The following is a 12315-nucleotide window of genomic DNA, read 5'->3' on the forward strand; positions in this document are numbered from 1 at the left end:
CCAGTGGCAGAAAGCATTGTGAATATGTAAGTCATTATTTTAAAATAATATTTACATAGTCTAAGCTAGGCTGCTGCTGCAAAATGATGCAGTGATTGAGAAAAAACAAGTTCTCACAAAATATACTTTTCAGAAATAAGTAATCAATCTGTATCTAATGCAGACATTTTTGTAAGTGTCACCACTAGCCCAGATCTAGGCTGATAACACCCTGACGTTACATCTCAAAGAGAATAAATCTTTGCTACCATGAATTTTTTTGAGCAGAGCTTCTGTAATAATTCAGCGGGAGAGAACCACAATATGCTGCAGGGTTGACTGAATTATGCAGCAAGAACAGGTAAATTATGTGGCACAATGCCGCACATTTTGTGGCTACCATTACTTCATCATTTTGTCATTTTAACTCATGGTAACGCTGTCAGGGGAAATATTTCTCCTCATTAGTACCAGTTTAACACCCAAATACAGCAGTAAGCAACTACAAGAATACCAGTCAATCTTTGCAAAGGGCCTTTCACTGTTCCCGAACACTTTTCTATGTTTTAAGAACTTTAGTTCCGTTTGAGCTAGAATCAAGCTTTTTTGTTAGAATCTGCAGATGATGGATTATGGAGCACATGCGGTAAACTCATAATTATGTGGAAAATGCTGCTGTTGCAGAAACCCATAATTCCAGTGGCCCTGGCTTTAAGTGACTCAATCAATGGAGGCGTGGCAAGCCTAACCGGGCTAAAGCCGTCGCCTAAACTATCCTGCATTATTCTGCACCTCCAAGTCATCCGGTTGCCAAACAAACAACGGTGCCAGCGTCTGAGACAGCAGGGAGCATTTGTGTGAAGTTTGGGAGCTCCGCTGTCTCTGGTTATGGTGCAATGAGCGGCTGCATACCTACGCTTTACCTACGACCTCCGGCGACCATTTTGTGGCAGGTTGGGGCTACGTGATTCAGACAGAGCTGCATGGTGCTGCCCTTCCGTCTTGATGGCCCCAGAGTGCTTCTTTCCCGGCTGCGGACCTTGCTGGCGGCCCGGGGCTGTGTACATCGTAGCGAGCGAGGGCTCAGTGCGCCCAGCGTTGAGGAGGAATCTGAGTGGGGGGTTCAGACCGAGAGGCTCGGGTGCGCCGTGTCGCACACCCTTCGGTCCCCGGGGAGCTGACTTCTCCCACGCGCTCCTAACCCCTGTGCGTGAATGCCTTGGAGGCCTGTATCCATGGCCCTGTCTGAGCGGCTCAACCCCCTCCTCACACTCTCCTGAGGATCATGGTTTGCCCCACGTGGCCTTGGTGAAGTGGAACACTTGTCCCGAAGTTGCCTGAAGTACGCCGCGATCACACGGCGCTGCGCTCAGCCTGTCAGGCCGCAATGAGATATGCTGCTCAGCTTTGGGGCTTACGGTGTCCTGGCAGTGCCGTGTGTGCCCCCACTGGGGCGGTGTGCTCGAGCTGCATGTTTGTGGGACCCACCTATTGGATTTCTCTCTTCCCCTGCCCTCGCCTCATGTAAGCGGACCCTACAGGCGGGCATTCAAAGACCGACGGTGCTGATGCTGCATTGTGACCTGCGACGGTTCTAGCGGTAAGAGGGCAGGTGGGGACTATCGAGATGTTATCAGGACACTGGCGTTTGCATATTTCTTTGGCGCCTCGGAGGGAATGGTACTGCCCGGCCACACTGCATTGATTTTGTCTCCCGAGAGTTGGTCATTGAACATTCTGTTGGCCGTGTCCATGCCCTTGGTGCCCCTGTCGCACCGCTAACCGTTACTGCTCTTGAACTAAGGACTTGATATAATATACTGGTGACTGCCTACTGTGGATCGGGGACACTATTGCTCCTGTGCATTTGTAACATATGTTGGCGCCACCCCTGCACACGTGGCTAGGGTTTAGATAGTTGGCATCAGTGCAGCAGTGGTGGGCAGGCGGTGGAAAGTACTGCTGTGGATGTGTCCAGTTCCCTTTATTTAAGCCTCACAGTGCTCCCCTCATTGGCCTTGCTGTACGTTGTGTTATCCCCGTGGTGGGTTGCTCTCCCTCTGTGGTGTGGCCCGGCAGTGTCCAAGAGGTTCGGCAAATCTGCACTTTCACCGCCCAGTTGCCTCATTGTTTTCCAGTTGGTATCAGCAACTTCCGGTCTGGACACTAGCCACACAGTTTGTGGTGCAATGGGCAAACTCGATAAAACCCAATCCAAGTTGCACTTCGAACATCGTCGCGATGATGACCGCGACTCCACGACATCGGAGCCCCGGCAGAACCTACCATGCCAGAGGGGGATATTCGACAGATCTTGGGGGCCATGCATCGTAGCCTGACGTCAATAGATGCACGTTGGTGTATTGAATGGACAGAATGTCCGAAAGGGTAGACAAGAACGCCAAAAGGATTGATATGACGGAACGCAGGATTTCTGTGGCAGAGGATACCCAGACTAATTTGGGGAACTGGCAGAAACAGATGAAGAAACTCATAGCGACCATGAGAGACAAGACTGAGGATATCGATGCGCGCTCAAGGCGCAACAATGTATGTATTCTGGGTCTGCCCGAGTCTGCCTCAATTGACAATATGGAACTCTGGCAAAAAACTGCTGGTGCGACTTCTAGGCAGGGAAACCTTCTCTTAAGTGTTCGGTGTAGAACGGGCTCATTGTTCATTGGGGCCTCGCCCCCCTCCTGGTGCCCCACGCAGGCTCCTGATTGCCCGTTTACTCAACTACGAGGACAGGGATGCGGCGCCGAGACAGGCTAGAGATCTCAAAGCCTTCATGTATGAGGGCTCCGACCTATCCTTGTTTCCGTATTTCACGCCGCTGGTGTAGGAGGCTTGCAAGAAATTTGGTCTGGCAATACGTTAACTATGGGAGCTTCAACTTGATTACACAATGCTATACCCGGCCCGGCTGCGGGTCACTCTGGATGGCCTAACCAAACTCTATGCAGACCCTAAACTTTTACAACGTGGTCTCAAGAAATACCCTATGGACCGTGCAAATAAACTCCCTAGCTCACCATTGGGGGAGGCCTCCGCAGCTGCTGGGGGGCCTCATTGGAATGCACACAGGGCCCAAGTTCCTCACCTTCATGATGTCTGTGGCTAGCTGTATATCACTCTCGGAGTCCATGACTCCCCACTTGGGTAACACGTTGTCAGAAATACTTCTTTGCTTGCTGTGCCTCTGTGAGGTATTCCTATTACACTTTGTGCTGATGCGCAGTAATTGTGGTACCCTGGTGACTGGTAGGTCACTATTTGTCTAAGGCTACGAGGGACTGCCCAGTAACACTGGGGTCTGGCGGCCACAGCCTTCAGTGTATTTCACCTGGGGTACTGTTGTTGGGGAGTTGTTTTCATATCGAGAGGGGGAGTGGGGTGGCTGTGGTTTCATGAATTGCCATGTCTACTTATTTTGATGTGGTGTGGGTGGGTCTTTGGGGTTGTTGTTTTCTTTATTATTGCATGGTCTTTTGATTTGTTTTATGGGGATATATGCCCAATGTCAATTCAGGTCATGCATTTTGGTACCACTGGGAATTCCAACTTGAGTAATTTTTCTCAATGTCCAAGCCTAATGACGACTGTTTAGATATTAATATCCTTTCCTGGAACATTAGAGGCCTCAATGACCAAAGTAAAATTCATAAAGTAGTGACCTATCTTCACCGCCATAATGTGGATGTGGCCATTTTGCAAGAGACACATCTCTCTGGGGGCACTGGATTGCTGTCCCAATGCCGCATGAAGGGTACGTGTGTTGCATCAGGTTTTTCCTCCCATGCGAGGGGTGTGTTGATTTGGGTCCGCAGGAATTCGGGCATCCACACTCAGTCCTTGGAAGTGGATACAGGCGGCAGGTTTGTCCTAGCGTTTGGGTCCGCAGGAATTCAGGCATCCACATTTAGTCCTTGGAAGTGGATACAGGCGGCAGGTTTGTCCTAGCGAAATGCCCTACAGAGCATTTTAACGTCTTATTGGTCGGGGTCTATGGACCTAATTATGACGATCTGCAATTCTATCATGTTTTACATCACAAGCTATTGCGACACTCCCATTTGCCTATTCTGTGGGGCAGCGACTTTAACTGTGTCCAAAACCCGGTATTAGATCTCTCTAAGAGCCCCCCTAGACCACCCTCGCGCGCAGCGCAGGCTATGGGAGCATTGCTCAAGCTGAGGGGCTACGGGACGTGTGGCACTACCTGTTTACGTTAGGTAGGGAATATTCGCACTACTCTGCTGCACATGGTATTGATACAAGGATAGATTACTGGTTTGCCTCCTGCACCTTGGTCCTCGCTATACAATCCTATTCACATTTGGCCCGCACTCTTTTAGACCACTCTCCCGCTCTTTTAAAAATAGTACTCCCTGATGCTTTCCGACATAAGAGGGTATGGAGATTCCCACAGTATTCTCTGTTGGAGACTGTGTCGTGCCGAACTCAGAACTGCAATCAATGAATATTTCCTTACCAATTTGGGTAGTGTGACATCGATGAGTTCCATTAGGGAGGCCTTCAAGCTCTACATCCTCGAGATCACAATCTCTAACATGCTGGAGTTCTTAATTCCATTTGCACACAATTAGGCAATATCGAAAGAGAACTGAAGGCGTTGGAGGGTAGGTTGCAGGACATTGGTGACCCACAGATCTTAGCACAGATCAGGACAAAAATTAGTGACTATAATGGGCTCGCAGCGGACAAAGTTACCCATCTGGTGAAATATGCGGTGGCTAGGGTATATGCAGAGGGTGACCGACCCAGTGCTACCTTGGTAGCGACAATCCGGCCTAAAAAGGGTGATAACCACATCAACAGTATTTACGACTCCAATCAGGTCATAGTGGACACATTTGCAGAATATTATGCAGGCCTCTATACTTATAGGGGAGTAGCCACACATGACTCTGATGATGACTATTAGGTGCACTTTACCATGACTTGGTTGTCCAATAGCGACAGAGAACATCTTATTGGTCCTCTGTGACCAACAGAACTCAGTGCTGCACTGAAGGCCATGCCTAGTGAAAAGGCCCCCGGGGCGGACGGTTTAACGGTGGCCTGCTATAAGGCTTACCAAGATAAACTGATTCCACATTTATTGAACCTGTTTAAAGAAATGGCTAAAACAGATATCATGCCACCCTCAATGAGAGAGGCCGCAATAATTACAATGTTGAAACTAGGAAAACCCTTGGAACACTGTTCCTCATACAGGAAGCTGTCTTTATTAAACACAGACACAAAGCTTTTTGCTAAGGTATTGGCAAACAGGCTAGCCCCTTACTTCCTAGGATGGTGGAACCTGAACAAATTGGGTTTGTGCCAGGGATCTCTGCACTCTATTTGGCAGGATATCACGCATCAATCTCCAGGTCAAGGCCGCTGCTTTGTTTATGGATATCAAAAAAGTATTTCACGCTGTAGAGTGGCACTTTTTTTACTCTGTTTTTCAGAGGGTTGGTGTGGGAGATATTTTTATACAGCTGGTCGAGGTGTTATACGCCCAGCCGGTAGCTCAGTTGAGGATTAATGGCATGTATTCCCATTCAACAGATATCACTGGGCCACCAGGCAGGTCTGTCTACTCTCCCCCTCCTGTACACCTTATTGGCGGAACCACTATTGTGCGCGATGCACGAATACCATTCGTATAGGGGTATTTGGTCTCGGAACTACAATCTCATGATTTCAGCTTATGCTGACGGCACACTTTTATATATAAGAAACCCGGAACAAAATTCAGCTGCTCTTCCACTACAATGGTGTGACTGGCTTCTGCTTAAAGACGATGGAGCCGTCCTTGCCACACTGACAAAGTTAGGTATCAAGGTGTTGGGAGATATTTTCCAGGAGGGTGAGGTTAAAACATGGGAGCAGGTAATCACCACAGGACGGGGTGTTACGCCGCTCGATACCCTTCAGTATTTTAGATTTCGCAGCTCTATCCGCGACCTGTTGGGCCTTGATCTGATAGAACCACAAGGGTTACAATCCCTCAATTACTGGCTACATTCTAAAGTTCCACAACGTGGAATATCTATTTTATACATGCTTTTTAAACGTTAGGATTCGCAGTCTAAGCTTAAATTTCAACTATACTGGGAAGAGGAACTTGAGCTTGAAATTACCCCCGCACAATGGACTTAATGTTTTAAAAAACCAAGTCGATCTCCCTAAACGGGCATCATAAACTCCTCCACTTTAAATATCTACATAGAACATACTACACGCCATCGAGAATGTGCAGACATGGATTGCGAGAGGATAGTAAATGCATTTGATGTACAGCTGTCGTAGCCCACTTTACACACCTGGCGTGGGATTGCCCTGGTATTAGGAAATTCTGGCAGGAGGTCATTGCTGTTTTGAATAAAATGCTAGATCACACTATTCCCGAATCACCATTGGTAACCTTGCTAGGGTACGATAAGCAGATACCGAAGGGGGTGCGTAAGCTGGCGGCTATTGGTCTTTTCTTGACCAAACGTAGAGTGGCCATGAGATTGATGAGAGGCCCATTGCCCACTATTGCGAATTGGCATACAGATTTAGCCTATTGTTCCACACACTCTGATAATTATAATGCTCTGATGCTGGTAACATGTGCACCTAAGGATATATGGGAGCCTTATAGGCAATACTTGTTAAACAAGGCAGCAGAAGAGGACACTCAGTAAAAATTGGACCACACCGGGATGGGGTGAGGGGATACGTTCAGACATGATGACAATGTTATACTTCACGATAGGTAGGGGAGCTGTTCCCCTACTCGCCTATGGCTGGGCCTCTGTGTGTTTGTTTTTTTGCAGCTTCAGGAAAATGGACTCCTTAATACTAGGCAGTGCAGCCATGTTGCCCGGCTTGATGTGCTTACCAGCTATGCAATGTTCCAGTCTTGTATTCATTTATCTTCAATATATGTGACCTGTAAATCTGAATAATTTGTGATAAGTGATGTGACCTTTGGTTTTGTTGATGTATTTAATTTGTTTCTGAAAAACAAGAAATAAAGTTAAAACAATTTAAAAAAGTGACTCAATAAATTAACGGCTGGTAACAAGGCTGGTTTTTCTTGTAACTTTCTGCACTACGACCACACCCCCCGCTTTCAAGCAGAGGCACCTCAAAGTCTGCATTAACCATTTAGGGGCAGTAATTTGGGAAAGCTGAGTCCTTGGGGTGGTAGGGTTGCATTCAGATGTAGAGCCCTAATCCTCTCCAGCCCTGGGGCCTCACAGTAATAGTATAGGAGACAGAGGTAAGGATTGGGATTCATAGATATTGTCAAAGAGGTGGCCCAGAATAGGCAGCACTGTATGGGGACTCATTTTTATGTTTATAAATGGCCAGAGACAGCTTCTTCAGAGAGACACCCCAAACACGGGGGCTATATAAGTGGTCTTTTTTTTAAAAGGGCCATTCATTAGTGAAGCTGGTACTGCTGCCAGGTGTGTTAGTGGCCACTGTGGTTATCATTAAGGAAGCAGATGCAGCAGGACTGGGGCCCAGGAGTTTGAGAGGTCCACTGCATCACAATTATGACTGTCTACCTTATTTTCCTTTCAGCATTAGAACAAAAGTTATGGCGCGTCATGGTGGGGAAAAAGTAAAAAAATGCAGAGAAGATAGCCTGCTACTCAGGACTGCAGGTGTAGTTTCATTGGGGTTCAAGAATGTGAGGGGCTCATAACACCCCAATTACGGGGAATAAGTATGTTTGGGATAATACATGTTTTTGTTTGATTCATTTGCTGTATTATAAATCGTATATTTAGTGTGGTCAATAAGCTGTAGAAAAAGTACTCCTCAAATCATCTCATAAGCCCCGCTCTCTGCATGCAGCCACGCAACCATGTCCCTCCTGCTCCCCCAATCCTTGCCATAAAGTTTTGGGGGGGTGACCTCAAAACATTTTGCTTGAGGGGTGGGGCTCCGAGCATAAAAGTTTGAAGACCTCTGGATTAGGACAACAATACATCTAACAGCTGTACTCATTCTGTTTCTTCTAGGAGTACCCAACGATTGGACAACTAATAGACAAGCTTGTTGAAAACAATATCTTACTCATCTTTGCTGTCACTAAAGAACAAGTTCCTATTTATCAGGTAAGCAAAGGCAGCGTTCTTTCCACTGGTGTATTCCCAACTGGGCTTTTCTAGTTTTGTGTGTAGGGTCTTACACAGCAGCCTGGTCTGCGGACACAAGGCATGGCGGATGTGTAAAAGACCACTGTGACATTGCCAATTAGGTTGTTTGCCACTTTCAGGGGCCTACTGCAGCTTTAAAAGTGCTTTGTGGTGAGGATTAGGTCAGGCCATGAATAGCTGTTTTTATTCAGTAGCCATGTTACATCAGCACTTACTCCTCTTTGAAGCGTCCTTCACGAGCTAATCAAACCAAAGACAGGCTTTTTTATTCGAGCATTTCCTGAGCATTGTGCAGCTGAGCGGCTGCTGCCAAAACAATTCCTTGCCCGTACAAAAAGATGGAGTCCCATGAAATACAGCTAATTTAGAGTTTGTAAAGGGGCTTGGCACGCTTCCCGGAGTTTGTCAATTTCCTCCGGCTAGTCAGCTTAAAATTGCCTGCAAGCCACCTCGGTTCAATATCAAAGGGGTAACAAAAAGCCCATCATACAATGGCGCGCGGCAGGCCCATAATGCTTCTGCCATTGTGGTCTCGGAGTATAGTCAAAGAATCAGTCTCACAGGTGGCTGAAACGATGAAGGGTAAGCAGGCACTTAGGAAATGCTTGTTAAGTATGACAAACCCAGGCAACTCTAAAATGGGGGATTGAATCAGGATAACAGTATAAACAAGGAACATGGCTAGGAAGCGTTGCTGCTATTAGGTGACGATTTAGCGAAGAGCCTTGCTGCTATGGTGTCTTAGAAGGGTCAAACGGGCTTTTCTAAAGAAGACCTCAGCGCTGTTCAACAATAAAACGTATTTAATTTATAATAGAAACAATATTCATTGAATGCCACAGCAGAGCACTAAATCGTGGAGGAGGGGAGACGGGGGAGGGGGCGTTAGAGAAATGGTTTGCGAGAAAGATCACAAATATTTGATTACGTAAAACGCCGCGCGACCAAATAGTGTCAGCGTTTTTTAAATTACACGCCATATTTATGACAAGGTGATAGCAAGGTCGGTTAAAAATGTCTCACGGTGAGTCTCTGTAAGAGCACAATGTGGCACCTGTGGGGATACACAGTTCAAGTCCGGGCTGTTGTCACTGCGAAATTCATGTGGTGACATTTCCTAATAATAATAGCTCTCGGTTGCTGCTACGGGCGGAGCACCATTCATCACAGCGCGCGAATAACGACGCCTAGCTGCAGTACTTTGAACTTTTTTCCTCTGCTGTGTTTTAATTGAGATGCCATTTCCTCTAATGACAGGGTAGGCTGTCGGAAAGCGAAAGACGGGTAATTTCCGAGCAAACAGGAGAGATATTGTTTTCCTTCTCTGGACTTTTTGAATCCGACAATAGCGGCGGTCGATTCGGGAAGTAGGCCGGCTTATTTCAATGTAATCCTCTCCCGGCTTTTTACACAACAAAGAACATTTCTGAGCCGCCAAGAAGAGGTGAAGTCCAAGGGGAAATATAATGTAATAATATACATTGTACGCAGAGCAAAGGCTTGCATTTTATACTGCAAAAAAAAAAAAAACTGTTAATACTTTTTCAGAGTTGTGAAATGAATATCTATAGAACATATTATTCATGAGATTAAAAGGCCTTCGCGTGCAAGGAATGCGTCGATATTTTTGTACCTACGTCTATTTTATGCTTTTGATTTGCTGTACAGCGACCTGACTTGAATGCTAGGTTCAAGCTCTATGTATGCGTCTATGAATACATTCACCAAAGCCCAGATGACGCATTTTCTTTGACGAGGGTAAAGTCAATTTTCTGACCTGAACTGAAATATCATAAGTCATAACACTTTTATATAAAATTGATTTTGAATTGAATTGATTACTTCCAAAGCACTACGTAGACTAACATACTTTATTAACACTAAAGAAAGACTTAACACTGAAGTCTATCTAGTAGACCATGACGATTAATAACGCGAGCGCTGATTAGCAACAAAGATGCTGAAAGGGATTTCTGAAAGGGATGAACTGTTCAGTCTACCTCAAATGTGATTACCATAGGTTCCAAATTTAGAGGCAAGATACCTAAATTAACGACCAACCGTGCCATTCCTTTTACCTGACGGTATTTAGAGTAATAACCAGGCTTCTGAATAAAAAGACTGTTAGAGAATTTAAGAAAAAATAAATGAGCTAGACATGACTGCTCGGGATGGCACCCAGCTTTATGCATCAGGCAGTGGCATTTAAACTGGGCTGTTTGCTCCATTGACATTCACTCCACGTGAGCGTCATTGGAGTGATTGAATTTTCTAAATGGCAGACAAAAGGCAGCCTTCTGCACTCTTTGAAACGTAATCCTGTCGCATGCTGGCAAATCCAAACCCAGATGTCCCATCTCGACAAGTGGTTGGTTTGTGTCCTGCTGCCTCATGAGAGAGAGGCCTAAGTCCTAAAGTGAATAGTGACTTGCAGCACTGGCTTAACGAAACTTGGACCCCCCTGCAAGGTTTGTGGAATCAGGCTCGGCCAGTGTACTGTGCTACAGGGGCCCCCTGAAGCTTGGACCTCCCTGCACAGCGGGGGCCTGTGTTACGCTACTGACTTGTAGACTCATTATCCAGACATATAATACCACAGAGGCATTTTGGTGTTTATCAGGGGTACCTTTTGTTCCCTATTGATAGTTTGCCCGTTGCCGCAAGACAATCATACAGAAAATACGCGATGAACATGAGCACTTAAATGGCACTAATCATGTTAATGAAACGCATTAACTTAATTTTTTTAAATATTAGGACAATAAAGAAATTGATAAGGTGTTTAAAGGTGATGGGAAAAATGTCAATCTGAAAGCCAATGAGACAAACCATTATATAAAAAAAATCAATAAATAATAAAAAAGGTTTCTATGTGAAGATCAGCAGGTAGACTGTCACGTGGCCATGTCTGAGGCTGACCTGTGCGTACACATACGGCTTGATAGAAGCTGGAGCTTTGCCTTTAATGATGATTAATCTTTCTTATTTAGAACATGGTGTGAATTAAAAAAATGACAGTAGGACCAACATGGGGGCTATCAGCCTTATTCATGAAGCCGTAATCAGCTCGCAAAGGGCCAGATTATGAGAATCTGGCCCTTTGCGAGTGCGATTTTTGTATTTGGGACATCCCAAATGCAAAAATTGCTAATTGCGAGCTCGCAATTTTGCGAGGAATTACATTTAAGGAATCTCTATTTGAGATTCCTTAAATGCAATTCATCATCCAATTTTGTTTTGCGAATTCGCAATTTCTGGCCGCAATTTACCGCGAGGTCAGACCTCGTGGTAAATTGCGAAAACTCAGAAAAATGCTTTTAAATGCATTTTTCTGAGTTGCATGTTACACACATACACATGTCCTTTGGACATGTGTGTGTGCAACACCTGTGTAAAATTTCATTTGAGGGGTGCTACAGGGTGTCCTTTGGACACCCCTGGTACCCTTCAAATCGCTATCTTATTTACGATTAGCTAATTGCTAATCGCAAATAAGGAATACTCCCCATTCATTCCTATGGGCCTTTTGGCCCATAGGAATGAATGGCGAGTTATTCCTTATTTGCGATTAGCAATTTGCTAATCGCAAATAAGGATTATGTAGGATTCGCATTTCTTTATGCAATTCCTACATGAATCCCGTTTTGCGAGTCCTTAATAGCGATTCGCTATGAATCGCTATTAGGGGCTCGCAAAACGGGAGAATGATGAATCAGGCTGTAAGTGTGAAAACAGATCCTTGAAGTCAGCTATGCTTTGAGATAATCCTCAGTGAAGTTTGGACATTTTGTTTAAAAAGCTTGGAGTAGGGCAAGACGGAAAGTAAAGACAACTCACAAGGGTATGTGGTGATTACACCTGCTTCAAACCTCATGGTCAGACTTAGTCAAAGTTGGTTTTCAAAGTCTTGATTGGGGCCCATCTGGAGAAGGGTGCTCTGGACAAAGTTCCTATGCCTTGGATGCAGGCTGCTGGATCCCGCTGTTTGAAGCTCGTGTCTGGTAGTCAGGCCACGCAGTGGGAGAAGGTGATAACTAAGAATGACCTACAAGGGATAGTGATTGGCCTGAAGATACTGGCTCCTCCTAGAAATAACTTTTACATTTGGGTTTTTTGGTTTGGAGTTCCAGGAAAAAGACCATAGGATAAATCCAGTAAACAA

At 45.6% G+C, this 12315-nt stretch overlaps 1 protein-coding gene across 2 annotated transcripts in view; it reads left to right on the forward strand.

Annotated features, from left to right (window-relative positions):
* The window catches only part of ITGB6 (integrin subunit beta 6), a 181966-nt gene that overhangs the window by 65457 nt on the left and 104194 nt on the right, over nt 1–12315 (forward strand). For both annotated transcript variants that reach the window (XM_086948806.1, XM_086948805.1), the window contains exon 8: nt 8016–8111. In XM_086948806.1, coding sequence (XP_086804932.1) covers nt 8016–8111 — 96 coding nt within the window. The remainder of the gene's footprint in view (nt 1–8015; nt 8112–12315) is intronic.

This window comes from Lissotriton vulgaris, unplaced genomic scaffold (genome assembly GCF_964263255.1).
Source record: "Lissotriton vulgaris unplaced genomic scaffold, aLisVul1.2 SCAFFOLD_1038, whole genome shotgun sequence".
NCBI classification, from domain to species: domain Eukaryota; kingdom Metazoa; phylum Chordata; class Amphibia; order Caudata; family Salamandridae; genus Lissotriton; species Lissotriton vulgaris.